We start from the raw sequence: 20,436 nt of genomic DNA, 5'->3' as shown, positions 1-20,436 counted from the left end.
TGATTTGCCATAAAAGTAAATACTAAAATGATTTACACACAAAAGCATGTATACAAATGCACACTTTGGGAAAGATAAATGCTGCAGAGAACAAGCCAGACAGACTGTACATCTGGAAAAAACTTAAGCTATTCCATCACTACACAAGTGCCTCCTCCTCCTAAAGCATTTAGTTTGCCCTAAGTCAAAGCAGGATTTGGGATTAACTTTGATGGTGCTGTGGTATATTTTAGGTTAGAATTTCTGGGCTACAACAGAATGAAAAAACTGCTGCTGTCATTAAAACAACCTGGAAAACCTCCTAAAATGATGACACCTTCATAATGTCCAATCTACCATATACCCAGTCAGCTGCTACAACTTTTGAGTCAGGTTTAAGCACAGAAACAAAGTGATATACTATTTCACCTATTATTCTTACTTTGACCTCTGGAAAATAGTACACTCCAGTAAGTGGAATCCAATGTGTTAACAATTCAGCAACACTAAACTGGAAGTGACAGTCAGTAACTACCAGTGTGACACTGCGTCACAACGGACTAGGAGCCAACACTGAGTTGATAAGAATACATAGGCCTTTGAGATGCAGAACAGGCAGTTTTTACCAGAAAGGACCATTTTCCCCACAGCAGCACTAACCATCACTCCGAACATGCAGTTAAGAAATGCTAATTAACCTGTGAAATCAGCACTCCCAAAGGAGGACTTCAAACCAAGTCTGGTTGAGATGTCTGTTTCCCATTTTTGCACCTCGGATGACTAAGGAAAGCAGCTACCATAACTGCAACATCCAAGTAATAGGAAAAAGCCTCAAAACTAAATTAAAACTCTAACCTTCCCAGTGAAAACTCAACAGGAGGAGATGCACTTCTACAAAACATAAATAAAACAAATTTTGCATGTTTCAAGCAGCCACAATCTTCACCTGCTGTTCATATTACAAAGCCACCGTGTAACTCCACAGGATTCCCCACTTTGCTCAGGGCAGACAGGAATGAGTTTCATGTCAGATTTGAAGCACATCAGTTTCTGATCCTCCTGTTCATGGGATATTATGATCAGCCACAGAAATGCTGACCGCAGAGGCAAGGGTAGGATGTGTGTGTGTGTGAAGAAGGGGGACAAGATGGGGAATGTAGAGGAAACATTTTGCTTTTGCACTTCCTCTCAATAATCACAATGCAAGCCCAAAGGACAGCCCTGAGCATGATGCTACATGTTCACTGTTCTCCATCACGTGCTTATTTTGGTTAATTCCAGGTACAGGCAGAGTTTACCTCACTCACCCATCATCTTTCACCTCTTGCCTTCAATTGGGTCTTGAGTAGGTGGATGGTAAATTGGTTTTGCTATATAGCAATCCTGGTAAGCTATAGTAACTAAAAAGGGTAACTACAGCAAATTCTTCAGCAGCACATTTCAGAGCTCCGAGGGCTGCAACAACTTTTGATTTAAGCAAGTAACTCCAACAAAACTAAAAAAATCTGAAGTATCATAACCTTGCCAGAATAAAAAAAAAAAACAAAAACCAAAAAACAAAACAACAAAAAAAACCCCAACAAGCAGGGTTTTATTTTGCAGCTCCAGACGGACAGAAAGGATAATCGAATTGGTCTCCAATAATTTGTATATCGTATATGGTTTATGCTTGTTTTTATCCCCCAAGCATTCCTTGAGTTGGGCCCCCTTCTCCACCCCTTTATAACCCAGACAATTAAAGAGAAGCACAACGATCACAAGGCAGCCACGGAGCCCAGCTGATGACCAAGCCACCTACCTCTGCCCCCTCATCCGTCAGAGCGGCACTCAGGCGGCTGCTCTGCAGCAGCTCAAAGAGGTCATCGCTGGTTTCCCTCTTCCCCTCAGACACAGGGCTGCCTGAAACTTGCACATCTGGGTGGGCGACTGTCACCTCCGTGCGTGTCACCTGCTGCGATGCCCACAGCCAGTCCTCTCCCGCTGGCCTCGCTGAAGCACTTCTGCTTTTCAGGGACACCACAGACCTGGAGAAGCTCTTGGGGGAGCAGCTCGACAACACCTGAGTACTCGAGTAAGTTGTTTCTTCTTCTGTAAGAGTCTCCACCTCCAGCATGTCAGGTACTGACACACTGAGGCGTCGGTCCAAGGAGTGGACCTTCCTCTCCACCATTTTGCTAGACCTCTTCTTTGGCTTCTTCACACTTAGGTTTTGCAGGAACGGTCTAGTTTTCTGTTTCAAGGATCCCCAGACGGATGGTTTATCCAAGTCCATTGCTGCAACCGGGATCTCAGCAATGCCTCCTGCATGAAACAGCTTCAACGATTCCCAGGGTGACTAAAAGAAACGTAGGAAGAAGGCATGTCAGTCACAAAAGTGAACAGCTGCTGAAGATTATGATTCATGTTGCCTCATCTTGAAACTTTCAGTCATTTTCCTCAACAGTTAAAACAAAGCATGCCACATTAGTAAATGCTTCCAAATACAATCTGGTGGGTAGGTTTGATTATTTGGGAAGAAAACTGCCAGAACAAGTATTTAATCCTACACGAAAATGCAATGTCTGCCCACTACTATATGATTGCTAAGAGGAGACGTTATATTTCTTCTTCTGTCAAGTCCCAATTTGCAAAACTTTGATATTTACCCAATTTGAAACTGTTTCTGTACAAAACCTACTGATGGGAGTCCAGTCACGATAATGCTAGCACACTAAAAAAACCTGGCAAAGCCGGCACATTAATTTCTGCTGACGTTTTTCCACCCCATGTAGGGGTTTTTTGGCTATTTCCTAGGCTATGTGGATTCTTACATGACACATTATTGGACAAGTACAACACAAAATACAGCTCCAGAAACTAAGTGGATGAGAGTGAAGAGGACACGTAGGACATGAGATACCAGTTGAGACCCCAAAATCCTCCCCTTACTTTAACCTACTGCCAATGAAAGTCACCACTGCAGAATTGGTTTTCCTTATAAAAGCGGCAATTGAGAGAAAAGGAGGGCAAAAATGGATGGATGGATCACTTACAGATTTTGAAAACCTACTGGCGGACTCTCATCTTTGAGCTGATTCATACTGAGCTTTCATACAGTAGGGAGGGACAAGAAGAGAAGAGCCAAAACAAAATCACCTACTGTATCTGCATCATAAGGGAGCAATCGTATAGACACCTCTGTGCACAGGAATATCCTCACAGACAGCGACTTTCGTGGTTAGCAGCCGAGCAACCCTTCTTAGTCTGTGAAGCAGAGACAGCCAAACCATCACCAAAACTCATTAAGAAAAAAAAGCTGATGAAACCTGCAGGTTTACTCCTTTACAGTCCCAAGGACACACACAGAGAGGTTACAGGATATGTCCTTAGAAATCTATACCCATTAACTATATAACTGCTGCTTCCAAAACTGACAGTCTGTTTACAATCTAGCAATTGCACAGTTGACCAAAACTGACTTATCCCATCGTTTTCCCGATCACTAGGGAAAATCCCAGGACAGACAATAGAAATACAACTGTTGGGTAAATCCAGATACAGTCTGGATACAGATACAGATACACCGGCTGCTTTCAAATAAATCTGCTCTTACATTAATTTGAGTGAGCTTGTATAGCAGTTATTTAATAGCTTATTTAAATAATATTATGACTAACCCCACCAAACTTGCTTCAGGCATCTACAAGAAATGCTTTAACTGTATTACTATGTAACTAAAGCTGAAAACCCTCCCCCCATTTATATTATTATATAAATTATTAATACCAGCATCTTTATATCCCATACAAAAAATAAGCTTTAATGTCATTACATGCATTCACAAGGCAGGAGCAAATTTTGTCCAAGTCAGGTGTGTTACTATAGATATATCGGCTTAACACAGTATTTTCACTTCCATCTCCAAAAGTCAGACTCAGTATCAAAGTGCACATAGATAAACTGATTTTTTTTTTTTTCCCTCACATCACTGAGAAGCAAAAACAATTTTCCAAACCTCACAGAGGGAGATCTGAGGCACACAAAGCATGGCAGGGCTTTCTTGTCTCGCTGAACTCAGGGTGAAGCGCAAGATGGTCAGATTTACAGGGGGAGGAGAAAAAAAAACCTCAATGCCAACCTTAACAGGTTTGACTGGAGATGCAGGAATGCCCATGTTGGAGCAGCACCTGATGCCCCATGCAAGCTCAGAGATGTGGCTGAATTTGCTCCCTACAACTGATAGTTTTCACTTAGGCTCTTCCCTCTTGAAATAAAAACTCGCCATGGCAGCTGCAGGGCTCTTTGGTAGCGTTAAGTCCTATGCCAATAACAGAAATTATTGGGCTAAACACATTTGCAGTAAACATTATGAAGCACGCTGCTGGGATTCATTTAAACAGCTCTTCTACTGCCAGTGCTCTCTGCTTTGCTCGCCTACACGCATAGAAACCTGCTGAAGCAAAGACGTTGTAAATAACGGCAGGACCCAGCTCAATGTCCACTTCCCAAGACTCTTACTGCTTCCTATTCCCTTCCTGTTATTCTCCACCCCTCTCCTTTTGACAACTCACTGCTGCTGTTTTTATCTTGTTTGCTTTCAGATTTTGTGTCCTAGCAGCAGACTTCTTCGTGTAGGTTTTTCCAGTGACTTTCCCCCAAGTTGAATTTTTTTTTTTTTTTTCCCAGTTACATTCCCTCAGCTGCTGAATAGAAATGCCCATCAGCAAGGATGGTGCACGGACCCGTGCTGTTTCTCTGAGACCCCCTTGCATTTAACTCCAAATGAGTGGAGTCCTCCTCAAGCCAGGCAGAATCACAGTGGAAGGGGGAATCAAAAAAAAATAAAAAAAAATGGGGAAAAGTTTCTGGCTTTTGGTCAAGACTACAGGGACAGCTGCAGCTACCTGCCACCTAGCAGCTCTCACACTGGGGCAACGCAGCAGTGATACTGGCTGCATAGCCAGCACTAGGATGCCTGAACTGGGGCCACAGAAGACACAAGCCCATCCCTGGATTGCCAAGGGGTTTGGCCATTCTCTGCCTCCAAACCTTTACACCCACACTCCTACTGCAGCTATAATTTTTTTTTTTAATAAAAAATTGTATTTACAAACTAATCCAAATGATGGTTATAATACACAAATAACAGTAAATACAATCTGTTCTAATCTGAGAAAAGGGTAAATACAGTCTGAAGGGCAAATGCACTCTGACATCAGCCATTCACAGACTGGCATAGTTTTTTTACACTTCCCCAGTTCAAGCAGAAAAAACACACCACCACCATGACCAGAAATCTGTTCCCTAGAAAGGTCACTCGAAGATCAGGGATGGGGACCACCATCCCTCCCCAGCACGGTGCTGGAGCCAGGGGTGCCAGGCCTCCTGGGGTACCCCGGTGCCACACCGGCATGTATTCACATGCACAACTGTTCCTTCTTCCTACATCAATTTTTCTCTGCTTTTCTTTTCCACACCAAGCAACATCAATAGATACATGATTTTCAAGAGAGATAAATTCTCCTTTGGTTGTGAAAAGCATGTTCTCAGTACCAACATGTTGTTCATGTACTCCTTATCCTCCACAGGCCAGAAGCTTTCCCTCTTCCTTCCACAGCCTCAGAAGTTCAGTGCCAACCATATCGCCAAATATTCCCTAAGCAACCAAAGGGAAAAGCATACTTTGCCAAATCCTTGGTCTGAGCTTGGCATCCTTATTCTTTCCCTGTATCAATGGCACATTGTAGGAAAAATCTGCAAACAGTAATCATTCAAAGAGAAATGTTTCCTGTTATCGACTTTAACTTCGTTGCTTTTATAATTTAATTGAATGGCTCCTTGTTCTTATGTAATGAGAAAAAAATACATCTTTTCAGCCTATCTTCTTCAGCCTTCTCTTTAATATTTACTAAATCTCAAACGCTCAGAAGAATCCGTATAGTTTAATCTCTTTCTTCAGAGACACCACTTTTGATTGTACCTGTCATTTTTATTATATCCTGTTCTTTTGCTGTCTCCTCCTCTTTTGGGAGCAATATGGGCAAGAAGGAAAGGATTAGTGACAGAAAAGTTGGTCACAGCTCACCATCCAACTGATACAACAAGTATTTCTAGCATTCTATCCCCCTGAAGTATTTTCCTATTATGGTCCTGGGGATTTTTTTATTTTTTTATGTGCTTTGGTTTCTCTCACTGTAACACTCCCTACGCACTCTCTTAAATTGTTATAATATTTAGAGCTAAATTATTTTTTCAGATGTGCTAACGAGTTGCTATTAGAGATATTTCAAATGCCATTGAAAGCCTAGAGAAGTCATTCTGCAATTGTACTTCACTTACCGTCTTGTCAGGAAGCCAGAAAAGCCACAAGTGAGAAATACTGCAAGACATTCTGAAAGCATTATAAGAAGTGCCCAATATAACTAAGCTAGCAAACAAAACCGAATTGATTTACATATTGAAAATTATGGAATGTGTTGTCTTTCTTCACTGAGTAAGCGTTCCCTGCACACCCAGAAGGGCACAATGTTCACTGCAGCACCCTGAAACACTCCCTGCTAACACTTTGAGAAGCATTCTCAAAGCCAGCGAGAAGATAAAAATGCAACAGAGCACAACACCACCACTGTTACAACTTTCATAAATCTAGTAATCATTGTACTAAATTTGCTTATCCGATTAAGGTGAAAACATTGGGTCATTTTGCGTGCCATCCATCTTCATAACGTCTGATTCAGTCTGCATGTTTTCAGCTACAGCTAAGTGGTAGCCAACAATTAAACCCATCGTAGCTGAAAATACGAACGTGCATTAGGAGCTGTTAGGAAGATGTTCCTCGCTTGCATGCATAGGTTCAGACTGGAAGGAACTAATGCAACTCCCTCACTGTAAAACCTCTCTTGATTCTGGCTCCTCGTCATCGGATGTTCACCCCATTTGCTGCCGGCCTGGCACAGATTCACTGGCTTCAAACCTAATGCATGAGACATTGTACAAGTTACAAGCAAAGCTGATTAAACTTCTGCTATGCAGCACAGTATTTGGCTACTGAAAACTGTAATAAGAGTATAACCCCTTTAGATTTATAATTCCTGAATTCAGTGCACTGCCATCAGAGGCTGACATCAAGAAAGAAACGGGGGGGAGCAGTGGGGAAAGGGACTGGAATCCTCCTTTCACACTCTTCTTTCGGCTTTTCACTATAAATTGCACCCTCTGGCCCTGGAAATGATAAATTAAACCGTTCCTCCCTGGGAGAAAAAGGAAAATATCAGGAAAATAGCTCTCAGCTGGCTGAAAAACAACCGTATGTGCTCGGTGGTTATTTCTATATCAGCTCATACTAGTTACTCCAGACTTTTTTTTTCTCATTGTTGTGTCTAGAACACAGCCAAACAAATAAGTACTAAGAGTGGAATTACTTTAGAAAAAGAAACCTACACTTCCTTCTTCGCAATGGCTCATGTCAGTACCTTATCTGGAAAATCAGTAACTTCATAAGCATCAACAGCCACAGAGATACGAGAATATCACCCAAATAAAGTAACCCTTTGTTGAGAGTTACCAGTTTCTCTTGGGATCCTGTTACACTTCTACATGATATTTAAAACGTTTAAAAGAAAAGGGACTACCTTACCAGGGGCAGGCTGCCCCTCGGATTACCAACACCTTCCAATGTTGTGCTTCCTTTGCAGAAAAAGCAAGTCCAAAAGGAAAGTCCTAGGCGGGCCTGAGGCCCTTCCTCCGGGCGGGCGATGACAGAAGCTGACAGAATTAGATACACAGATCACAATACTGAGACACCGAGACAGCCTTTTCTTCCTGCAGCTGTGTCTTACAGCATATGGTAAATACCTGAACTTAAATTTGATAAGGCACCAGAAAAAGTCTAATCTCTGATTCTGCACAGGCTAATTACCCTGGGGAAATCAGTGTTAGAATTATTTTTAGTACTAACAAGCATCAAAGGGAGCGCACTGCTGAAGTGTAGCTAACATCTTCATTGCATAGGTGACTTGCTGCAAAAGCGGGGTCATGTCTTGGCCAGCTTCCAAATCTTGCCACTGCATTTGAGCTCCAGCTTCCCTATAGGGCTTCAGATGATGCCAGTCTCTTGACACAGATCCTGCTCTTCTATTGCTGTATTGTTACAGACTCATTTGCAAAGCGTAGTGGGATGCTAAACTTAAAAAATAAAATAACTTGACCTGTTGCTGTCAACCAAATTCGTACAAGTGCTTCATAAAAGACAATTTCATATGCTTCAACAGAAATAAGATGACCAAAAGAAACAAGTCTTATTTTCTTGATGTAAGATGAAAGAAATCTACACTCCTTGCAGAACGCCACAAATACTGCCTAGGGTACATACAAAGCTTAAGAAAAGCATATTTATTATATGCAGATAATACAGACATCTTAAGTAAAGACTTTTTCTTTTTCTTTTTTTTTTTTGTTTTGTTTTGAGTTTGTTCTTTTGGGGGAGAGGTTTTTTTTACAGATCCCTGGGGTTTTAGGCTCTGGGCTTTTAGATCCCATGCTCAGCTTTTCATTTTTTAATTGGCTCAAATGTGATGAGTTCTATCTTTCACAAACACATGAAACAAGTACACATCTTCTTCCACTTATCAGACAAGAGAGGAACAGGGATGTTCCAACTCCTTAGAGACTCTTTTGCACAATCTGGAGAGCTTTTTTCTCAACATTTATGCACAGACAGTAGCTATGAGAACTAACAGAACAACCAGCTGCTATAAGCATCTTAAAATAGCATCTGATAGTGAAAGTTACTGAAAAAAACCCTGCACCTGCCTCCAGCTTATGAAAGTATTACTTTTGCTTTGCTTCTGTCTATTCTAAAACAGAAGAAAAATCATGAGTACGTATGGGGGAAATAAAGGAAGAAGTGTTTGGGTGTATTTTTACAAAAATGTTTCACAAGTTCCTTCCACTCTTTCAGCCTCCTTCAAAATACTGCAGCTTGTAATGGTACCTGTGCAAGCCAGAAAGCCCCTTCAATCTTTTCAGTCTAATTCATGGGACTGTACCAAGCTGGTACAATCAAATATGATCTTTGCAGTGCAGTCACAACTGCCAAGCATCAGACCTCTCGGAGGACACCTATGCATGAAGATCTGCTTCCTGCAGCCCTGTACCGCAGAAGACGATGTGCACATCAAACCAGACTCCAAGAAAGATCCTGGAGTGACAGATTCTGCCCTTGGAAGGCACTGTGCCACATGCTGAGAACACGACAGCAATCAGGATATTTCTTCAACATTGGCTGTATCTGTTTTATAACTTATCTCCTCGTTCCCAGTCACATCAGGTGACCCGTGGGGAAGGTGGTACCCAGAGCAGGGCACCTCCAGGAGCAGGGGAAGAGGGAAAGCTGATGAGCAGCAAGGGGAAGGACAGATACAGGTACAAGCAGAGCAAGAGCGAGATAAGGAGAGCTCTAAAATAATTAGACAAATGAGAGCTTTATCAGTGTTCACATGAGGAGCAACACAAGATTAAGAGAGTGGCTGGGACCCACGTGTTGAGGGAGCTGGTGCCCACTCAGAGGAGCTCTGGGGGGAACCCAGCCCTGCAGCATCCTTCCTCCACACTCTCTCCCTTCAAGCCCTTGTTCATGTGTCTCATAACAAAAGGTATATTTTTATAACAAGAGGTGCACAGAAATAGATCATTCCTTTTCATAACTCTCAGGGAAAACAAACCTAGGAAGGAAATTGGAGACTCATTTCCACTGGAGGCCAAATCAGCCAGTGCCTTTTACTAGCACTTAAGTCACATATTTAAATAAAGTAAGTTTGTATTTATATGCAAATTACTTGTCCTTGTGCCAGCATTGCTCCCTAAATAACTACTATTACTGTCACACCACTGACCAAAACTGACAGACTACAGAGGAAAGATCTATTAAAAGCTCTGCGTGATTCCTTATTTAACAACAATAATAGAATTGTTTAGGTTGGAAAAGCCCATTAAGGTCATCGAGTCCAACCGTCAATCCAGCACTGCCAAGTCCACCACTAAACCATGTCCCTAAGCACCACATCTACACAGCTTGTAAACAGCTCCGGGGATGGTGACTCAACCAGGTCCCTGGGCAGCCTGTTCCTGTGCTTGACAACCATTTCAGTGAAGAAATCTTCCCTAATACCCAATTTAAACGTCCCCTGGCTTGAGTCCATTTCTTCTTGTCTTATCACTTGCTACTTGAAAGAAGAGACTGACACTCAGCTCTGTTCAGGTAGTTACCAAAGTGGCCTAAACACAACACTTTTGATCCGTAGAAGTGGCCTGATGCTAATTTGAGCAGGACAAAGGCCTACGCTAAGCAGACTGTTAGTTTGCCCTCTCTTCTTCCTTACTACAGATTGTTCCTCTTCAACGTGGCACATGCCAGGGCCAGAGCTCACGGTGAAAGCTGGGCACACAGGAGAGCTGAGATTACTTTGAATCCCTATTGATCTGTGTGATTACATGTCTTTTCACAGATTTAACATCTCCACACAGTTTGGGTCCATCTATAGATAAAATGACCCAGTGTTTTTACAGTCTCTTAATCTGCAAAGGCAGAAGGCTGAAGGCAACTGCCCTTCAAGACAACAGGGGTCGGCGCGTTGTAGCTATCACTGGAATGAGGGAATTGCACCAGTAACTGCCCTCATTTTCTGCCAGAGCCACCAGTCTCCTCACAGAAAATCACTGCACTTACATTTCTGGGGTAGTGCACTGCCACTGAGAAGGCTGACAGGGACACTGGAAAATCCACATATAAGTAAGTCCCTTAGGATGCTCTTGATGAATCCAAATGTTTGTGGGTTTCAGTGCCATCTCCTCCACAGCCATCAGTACAACTAACTCGTACTAGTTAACAGCACAGAGATAGACACAGACAGAGATCACAACCACAAGTGAAATGGAAATCCTGGGAGAAGCACAGGGGAGTTTAAATGAAGAATAAAACAAATGTTTAAGCATTCAAAGCAGTCATCTGATCCTCAGCCTCAGAAGGCAGTTATTCACGGCCACAATGAATCTGTGTCTGAACTCCAGGCTACAACTGGTAAACAAGTGTTAATTTGTGGGGGACACAAAAAGCCCTCCTTGTCACTGGCATGTTTTTTCTGTTAAGTATTGCTGGAAGACACACACACTATCTGTTAAATCTCCAAGAAGTCAACTTTGAGTATGCAGAACCATTGCACACTTATACCCATGTTACAAGCACAATAATTCTAAGCACAAAGCTCCCCTGTGTATTTTTTTTCAACACACATGAACATTTTAGTGGGCTTCATGGATCCTCAGCTACTCCAAAATTCAGTTTGGAGTGATCAGGGATAAGACGCTCAGAAAAATACTGGAGCAGGAGTAGATAATTACTAGGGAACAGCTCCTGACAATAAAGATCTTTGAAAGCCACGGGTTTGTATTGGCTAAATGGCAATAAGAGTATCATATAGCTGCTACAGAAAGGGTGGAAAAAGGCAATTTTAGGAGAAATTTTAACAATCAGCAATAAGGGATGCTTTTACAGATGACAGTAGTTTTGATAATGTCTTAAGTTATATGGCTAACTTCATAAAGTTAAGCAGCTTTTCTGTAGGAATTTGGCTCACTGGCATTACACTGGCACCCTGGTCACTTGACCTGATATCATGGATAATTTTCCTCGGTGTTTTCAGTTTCTAACCCAGAATTTTCCAAAATATTCTGTCCTCTCTGGGCTCCAGTAAGGGCTTCTTTGATACTACACCGCTCCGACTGCACGTCCTGTCGGTGACTGTCGGTCACAGGTCCTGGGGACACGGACCTCTGATCTCACCCAGGATGGCTGTCATCACTTTGCACAGAACCAGTTGCTGGAGCCATTATCCCAGAGCCGGGGCCGACGTGGGTATCACACAGCAGCGCTTGACCCCACCGCCTGCCTTACTTCGGCATCTGCAGCACAACACATTACTCATTCACACACACCCTTAAACGCATTTTGGAAGAAGAGGGAAGGAAACACCCCACGCTTTGAGGAACGCTGTCAGGGATCAGCAATTCATGGCAGAACTTGCATGCATCTTTAAAAGCATTATTCATTCCCCCTGTACTCCATGAAATGATGGGATGATTGCCTTATCTGTTGGCACGAGACATCCAAACCTCAACATAAAAATATATTTTACATAGAATTCAAGAGATTCTCCATTCAGAGACAGTTTGCTGGATTTTATTGCATTTCAGTTGCATCCAGAGACCTCTTGGCAGCTCCATGGTGCATCCAGGTGGCAGGGCCATGAAGATGTTAATGTCTGCCCAAATCAAATTACTTTTATTGTGAAAAACTGCAGACACATTACACAGTCCTTAAAACACACTTCTGTCCTGATTCATCCAGGGTAAATTTGCCATAGGCAGGGTGGAGTAAAGTTTGCTAAACTTTAAATACCTTCCCTTAAGAATATCTACACCTCCTTGCTCATGCCACCCAACCACACTGGCCAACCATTTGTACACTGTTACCACAGTGGGTTTTTTTGGGTTTAATTTTCTTTTCATGCATACATAGCTCCAGGCAGGATAGCTTAGAACAGATCAAACTGACCACTACGCTTGTCATTATCATGCCCCATTCACATATTCTCAAACTAAATGTTAAGTGCATAAATCATGGCCATTTAGCCCCTAATTAACAAACAAAATGAAGAGTTTATTAATCATGGATGTTTAGTTCTGGTGAATACTAACTAAAAGGCATTTTAATTTGGCTACCACAATTATACAATCTCCTGAGTTTGTTTATGGATTCAAACCACAGAGCTCAAAACCAAGACTTTTGCAACAGATGACAATAAAAAAACCTTTCAGGTCATTTTTTAGGAATGTTTTTTAATGGATTTAAGAGCTATCTGCATTCCAGCTACCTGTGTCTAACAGATATGGGCAAGAGTCACTAATCTGGCAAGTGTCCTGAAACAAAAACTGCTCACAGTGAGCTAAATAGATTAGATTTTCTGGTTCACACAACTTTTGCACCTAAGTAGATGAATGCTTGATCTTCTTCAGCTTTCATTTGCTTACTATCAAAGGCCAGACAGACTTTTTGCTGAATATTACTATGAGGCATCTAAGGTTGTTTGGCGGATGTTAGGAACCAGAAACATTCCTGAACTGGAGGAAACAGGCTGCATTTCAAAATGCAAATGTTTTCCCCTGGCTTGTAATGAGATTTGTGTCCTAAATTACAGTTTTACAGAGCTGAACAAAGTTCAGCCAATTGTACATTTAAAAAAAATAAATTAATAAAACAACCAAAACCAAACCACACCCCAGCCACAAAGGTACTATCACCATTACCGCTATCTACATTTGGGTAGGGAGCGTCTGTTCTAAAATAACTACAAGCAACCCCAAATAACAGAACTTCTACAAAATCCACTACAATATATAACTGGAATTACATGTTTGCATCCAAAAAGAAAAACAAGACAAAACAAAACCCTACAGTTAATTGTTTCCAAGTACAAGAAACTGGGAACAAAGCCTGCTATTGAATGAGCATTAATGATTTGCCATTTGCTTCTGCAGATGTTTCCCATGAGGGAAGACAGCAAAAAAACATTCCACTTGAAACCCAGGGAAGCAGTGACAGGGAGCTGAGTTATGTTAACTCATTCATTTGGATATTTTTATTTGAAGTTGTCAAAAACATTAGGCTCAATAGGATTTTACTTTAAGGGGAACTTGTATGCAACAAATTTCAAAGAACTGAGCTCCATAATCCCTTCTCACTTAAACCCAAATGAGGCAGGATTTTTAAAAAAAAAATCATAGCCATGATAATATGAGCAAAGAGAGTCTGCCCCATCCTCGCTGACAGCTCCAGACCACCGCCACCTCCACATCAATGGCAACAAAGGCAAATGTCTGCTCAAATAAATTAGTATGGACATCTCATTTCTATTCATCTCCCATTAAGACCTTATCACACAATAAAGATTATATGCCCCGTCATGGGCAGAATATAGTTTAGTGCAGGGCTTATCTATTTAGGAGCAAAGAACGAAAGCACACACTCATAAATCCTGAAAAGACAACAGAGCTACTTCTGCATCTTAATTTATGATGTTACATGGAGCTGGAAATCTTTTACTTCCGAATTAGCTCTTATCTCTGATCTTAAGGCAGCAAAACTGTACGGTTCCAAGGATTTCCAAAACAATGAAGTCTGCCCAAACCTAAAATTTCCAGTAAAGCAAAATTTACTTTGCAGACTCCTAGTTCTTAGGAGTGGGCAGCAAGAAGAATTGTCAAGGGTAAAAGTACTTCCCAGAAAGGAAGGATATGAATAAGATGTCCCTTTTTTATTTCCCCCATCCCAAAAGGCCAACAAAACAAAGATCTCAGAACCTTCGTTATTATTTTCCTTGTATTTTAGCAAGTTGTTTTTGTGGGAAAGTGAAAACAAGTTAGTGAAGGAGCATCTGTGTAAATACATACGAAACAGGCACCCACCACAGCAGGCAGAAACGTCACCCTCTGGGTCACTTGGCTCCAAGTCTCACCATACAGTAACCAAGAAACCAGAAGCAAGCAATCAAGCTAACTAGTTTTAACTAAGGACCACCAGAAAGTGTCTCCAAGAAGCTCTCCTGTAAGACCGAAGGTGGTCACATCGTGCATCCTACCCACCCACAAGAGGGTACTCTGCTGGTGGTGGGGATGGGACACCTACATGACTAAATTGGAAATATTCCAGCATCAATTCCACGAGCAGCCTTGAAGGTTCCCAGCTCAAGGATCTGCTTTCCTTAGACAAGCAGGAGCTAAAGACAACAGGAATGTGCAGAAATACGCTATTTGTCACCATCAGCCCCGATGCAGAGCTTAACAGGAGGCAGCATAAGCATCAAGACTAAAGATTAGAAGAATGCCTAAAGGTCAGCAGACTGCTTATATGAACAAAAAACCAAAAAAGCTTCCTTAAAAAAAGTGGTATACATTTAAGAAAATAGAAATCAAAACCAAAACCATAACATCTCCAGATTTTCACACAATAATAAATTATTTTATAAGAGACAAAACAGTGAAGCTTTGCAGCAGTAGTGTAGCCTTGCAAAATGTCAGATCAATCTGCATTCTTAACAGATGGTTACCAATAGCCAGTTAATCAAAACTTAAGGAAGCACAGCACAGCAAACTATTTACTGCAGGTTTTTCCACAAAGTCTGAAAATGGATGTTACATCTAACATTCACCTGCCTGGAGCTGTTCTGGATAAAGCAGCAGTGATCTGAGAAAAACCCATCTGAATTTTCATCACATACAGTGTGTCAGTGGCCTGCATCACTCCAAATATTGATTTAGCCCAATAAGCTGCCTCTAACTGACCAAAAGCAGATGCTCAGGGAAAGAAAATAAGGTCAGGAAATTATATCATGATTCTGCCTGCAAAATAATCTCCTGGTTTCCAGGAATCTGTGATTTAGGGGCTGCTTCAGCTGGAAATTGTATCTGCATCTTTGTGATTAACAGTCCTAGCACACTTTTTCTCTATTAATTTGCCTAACAACTTTTAAAATCCATTTATATCTTAAGCAACAGGAAGATACTACAGTAATGAGTTCCATTGAGAAATTATACTTGTGTGAAACAGTATCTCCTTTTATTGAAAAGTACCTCAGAAAAAAGAGTCATTTCATTTTGCTCATTATTCTCACTTCTTTAAAATCTGGAGTTATGTGAAATTATGAGTAAATGTTCTCTGTTTACTCCATATCACTCAGATTTTGCCTGCTTCTGTGTTATCCCCTCTAACACTCTCTCTTAACTGAAAAGCACAGACCATTCAAAAACCCTGGTTAATGTTACACCATCCAAACTTCTTAACTGGCACACACAACAGGCATACAAAATCTATTTTTTTTCCCCTAAGATAATTGATTTATCTGAATATATAATGTTGTGCAAAACATCCAAATTTTAAAACCATCTAGGAATGCTTCAAGAAAAGTTAATTAACGTCTTCTTATCCAGTCTTATCATTGGGTGTAACTAACCAAATATTTTTTAAGCTGAAAGAATAGGTTGAAGTGTTTGCAAATCACCTTTGTGATCTGTTGTGCAGCTTAAAGGACTGCATTTTTTGATAAGTAAGAGACCTAGCAATTCCTACACACTTTTTAAAAACAATAGCAAAAGCCTCCTTTATACTAGTGCAGAACAGCTATGTGATGAGTTAGTGCAAATAAAATTACACTCTTGCAGATATTTACCCCAGCACAGTGAAGCATGCTGCACTGGGGTGCTGAAAGCCTAGTCTGCTTTAGGAGGCGGCATCCTCAGGGCAGGACAGACAGGCTGCACATCCATAATGCCTTACTACTCACAAGATATCCATGATCCAAGGAAGATGGAGAACATTAACAGAAATGAAGCCTCCATTAACAAGGCTTCCTTATTACTGATCCCTAAATTGCACCAGATCTATCTGCCCACACAGGAATCACCCCACTCCGTGGCAATGCTGGTAAACCTGTAGCTACACCCAAACTAATTTCTTCAAGCAAGAAATTGCCAAGCATATAATAAGGTAATCAATCATTTGATCGAACATGAGAGACTTGGCCTAGTTTCTCATATCGTTATCGGCCCTCATTAGGACCCTCACACAGAATGCAATGGGGAGTTAATCCTTATGTGAATACAGAAGAAAAACCTTGCCATTGGGACACATAAATTGCCTAAATATGAATATTCCTTCTGCTTCGATGGTTTGATTTTATAGCATCAACAGCTTAGAAAATAAGAGGTGCACTCACGTACAGCTGTTCTGCTGATGCTCTATCTGAAACCAGAGCTCAAAGGCACTCACGTTTCTGGTATCTGCACAATCCTGCAAAGACCAATTTAGTTTTGAGAAACAGCCTCCTGGGACCCAGGGAGCATTTAACTCCTAACTTTGGTAGGAACAGGTTGAAAAAAAATCTTCCTTTTGCTTATAAAGAAGCTTCTATGCAACTGTGTTATCTAATAAATACAACCAGAAGTAAAATGGGAATGTGGGAAGGGTGCCAATGTAAATCCTCCAAATCTGAGGAAATCAGGAGCAATTTTCCACTCAGGGATGGAAACGGCGTGGAGGAAATGCAGAGCATATTTAGCATGCTTTGCTCTCTTCTGCTAAGGTGAAGTTTCCCTCCCTCCCTCACCACCAGCCAGGCTGCTGCCCAAGCAGCGGGACCCCAACCAGTATGGAGATGACTGACCCCACCTCTCTGTACCTTGGGAGACTGAAATTTGAGGCCCCATACCAAAATTAGTTCATGATATGGGAGTGAATGACCGAAACTGGTAAAACCTGAGATTCTTGTAACGAAGTGACAGCACAAACTGTTACATGCGTCCTGCATAAATTTCATGGCCACTAGTGGAGGCCTCATGACTACCTTCAGTTATAATCAAAAAATTAGTTTTAGAGATGAGATGGGCAAATCAGCAGCATGTAGACTAAAGCAGCAGAAGCAGACACTCAATACTGCTTGGAAATCTCAGAGGGAGGAACCGGGAAGCTTCTGGGATGAGGTTTATCCCATCCCGAGCCCACCCTGGCTACACACGGTCTGACCCCAGCTTCATCACTGGCAGCCCCAAATCCCAGTGAACTTCAACATTCAAACACAACTACTACTCTCCTCAGGAGCATTTCTTGCCTGAGCAGGTACATTTTTTTAACAATTATCTGCTCAAGTAAGAGGAATTTCATCAGTGCAGTTAGTCAGAAAGCAACTGCAAAAGCCACTGGGAAAAAAAAAAAAAAAAACTTGCAGTGAAGTTGAGCCAGTTATGGTACTAATGACCCCAAATGACGTGGTAAGTAGCAATTCTAGCCCTCTTGATTTATGCACTGGCCAAAGAGGGGTGATTACAAGAGCCCATATGCTGTATAGACACCCACCTGCCACTGACCATCAACGACAGAGATGCCCCCCTCATGCCCTTGTTTCTTAACACCTTAAATTAATAGAATCAAAGTTAAACACTTCTCAACAGCACAAAACTTACCATCCCTATGAAAAAAAAAAGTGCCAAAAATTAAGAAATAAAACGAAAGTTTCCTCTCTGCACTGTTTTCTTCAAATTGTTCTTCACACAGCTACTGCAAAGTGAAACTACACATGCTGAATTCATCTTCAGACTGCATCGAATGAAAGTCTATTTGCTTTACAACAAGCTACTTTATGATGGCACTGAACAGCAGCAAGAAATCAAACAAGTAAGATTATCACTCAAATACACCCATTCATCCCGACAGCTAAATGTACCCACTCAACAGTATGAGAACGAATCAAAATCATTGCAAAATACATGATAAATTCTACAGCTTAACCACAGAAAATTAATACAAAAATATCCAGGTGAGAATTTCTATTTTCTTAATGCCACGTAGTAGTAATCCAGCCTCCAGTGTGCTTTGAGCAACTGACTGTCATAAAACTAATGGCACCAGTTGGTTTCTTGCCAGTTGCCATAGTTGTGCTATGCTACCATCAATGAAAAATTACACTATTTCTCATTATAAGCACATCAACAGATGCTTTTAAACACCTACCCCTTATATCTTAGATTTCCCTCAAAGGTACCCTTAAGGCAGCTTTGCTATACTGATGCACCTGTTTGAATGTTTTTCTTTGTGTTTGTTTATTTTAGAGATTGTTTTATGAAGTTGCTTATTTTTCTAACTACAGTCAATAACCAAACAAGTCCATTTCGGTAAACAAGTGCACCTAGGAATGAATCAGTTCAGTGAAAGCTGGCTGGGAAGGAAGCCAATTTCTCCAGCATAATATTCGCACCTAAAAAAACGACAACAGAAATACACAAGGTTCAGGTATCTCGTGCAGCATCACTAAAGCAATACACAGCAAAGCAAGGAACAGAGAGGAACCTCGAGCCTCCCACTACAAAGTTAGTTCTCGTGGGTACCTGGGTAAGTGCAAACAGCGATAGCAATGTGGCTGGCTCAAAATAGGTAAAATCCAAGGAGTCTCCAGAAAACCAAACCAAACCAAACACACACACAAAACCCAACACCCATGAACCCCCCCCTCCTACAACCGGCTGAGACTTTCCTCTGCAAGTGAATTCGCGCCGTATTTAAAGCAACACGAGAGGCCGCGCTAAGCACCAAAGCAGGTGGCAGCAGCGAACTGCCAGCAGGGCTGCCGGCCCCCCCCCGCAAAGAGGGGATCCCAGCGGGGCACCGAGCGCCGGGCACCGCGGGCGCGCACGCTGCGCGGCGGGGTTTACCTGTTGGCCGGCGCAGCCCATCCCGCCCGGCGCGCCGCACCGCCGCCGCGCTCACCCCGCCAGCGCCGTCCCGGGCGGGCAACGTGTCGCTGTCACCGCCGCCCCCGGCGCCTCCCGGGGCGGAGCCGCCGCCGGCACCTCCCTGCGCGCTGCCCGGAACCTCCCGGGCTTACGGCAACCCACCGCCCCGCGGCCCCCCCGGCGCAGCCCGCCTCGGAGCATCCCCGCCCGCCCCACGGACCGTTTCCCTCGGAGCATCCCCGGCAGCACCCCCCCGCCCGCCCCCCCAGGCCTGTACCCTTCCCCGCTCCCCACACTGCTGCGCCCAAAGGTTCCCCGAGCCAATCCAAAACTCCGAGGGGTTTGTCCCAGGGCAGAGGGGAAGGTGGGGGCAGAGGGCGGGGGGCTGGCAGCACCCCCCTGCAGAGCCCCGGGTGAGGGTGGAGCTGGAAAGGAAACTCCGTGAATGACTACAGGCAAAGGGAAATAAAATCAACAGCAGCGCTGCCACGTAACGCTCCTTCTTGGCTGCATCTCCTAATACTTTTTCTTGGCGGCATCTCCAGGTGCCTGACAAGGGAGCCAAGTACCACAGCCGTGCGTTTCAGGCAAGGAAACTGAGCAGGACTGCATAAGGACTTGCTTACCTGGCACGTCTGCAGTTGAAACAAGGACCCACATGTGTTTCTTCATGAGTTTGCCACAGCATGGAAGGGCAGATGCTACCCAGCAGCACCTCCAACACCAGCTTGTTTCTGGAGCACTCCTGGCTTTCACACTCCACTACACACCTTCTCCGACACCTCATGCACGTCACACGTCAGCACTCCAGCCTGTGAGGTTTAACCTCCCTTGAGTGTGGTATCACCACAGGAGGCACAGAGCAATGAGGGCTAAGAGAAAAAAAAAAAAAAAGCTTAGTGATGGAACTTATTTACATTCCATGCCTATCACTCTGATCAACCGAAATTGCACCTTGTCTAAGAGCATAGCTGACGTAGTGACACTCACCTCATATCATCTACAGAAACCTAGTGATGCAATCACATTATGCCATTGCAAAACAGAAATTGCCATGTACATGTGGATATGCGGTCAGGGTTTGTCATAGCGCAAAGAATCAGTCCACTAATGACTGAGTAAAAACATGGGGGAAACATTATA

The 20,436-nt window shown here is 42.7% G+C and overlaps 1 protein-coding gene across 6 annotated transcripts in view; it reads right to left on the bottom strand.

The window, feature by feature from the left end:
* The window catches only part of MCTP2 (multiple C2 and transmembrane domain containing 2), a 127,784-nt gene extending 107,616 nt beyond the window's left edge, over window positions 1-20,168 (bottom strand). For 2 of the 6 annotated variants that reach the window (XM_056347079.1, XM_056347080.1), the window contains exons 1-2: window positions 19,273-19,364; window positions 1,778-2,314 (exon numbers count right to left, since the gene is read on the bottom strand). In XM_056347079.1, coding sequence (XP_056203054.1) covers window positions 1,778-2,314; window positions 19,273-19,293 — 558 coding nt within the window. In that variant the 5' untranslated portion in view covers window positions 19,294-19,364. Of the gene's footprint in view, window positions 1-1,777; window positions 2,315-3,118; window positions 3,459-16,784; window positions 16,859-19,272; window positions 19,365-19,919 lie in introns of those variants that run through there. The other 4 variants (XM_056347084.1, XM_056347083.1, XM_056347082.1 and 1 more) reach the window with 4 other exon arrangements.
* Between the last annotated feature and the right edge of the window lie 268 nt (window positions 20,169-20,436).

Source organism: Falco biarmicus, chromosome 7 (genome assembly GCF_023638135.1).
Source record: "Falco biarmicus isolate bFalBia1 chromosome 7, bFalBia1.pri, whole genome shotgun sequence".
NCBI classification, from domain to species: Eukaryota; Metazoa; Chordata; class Aves; order Falconiformes; family Falconidae; genus Falco; species Falco biarmicus.
This window is presented reverse-complemented; position numbering and strand designations above follow the sequence as displayed.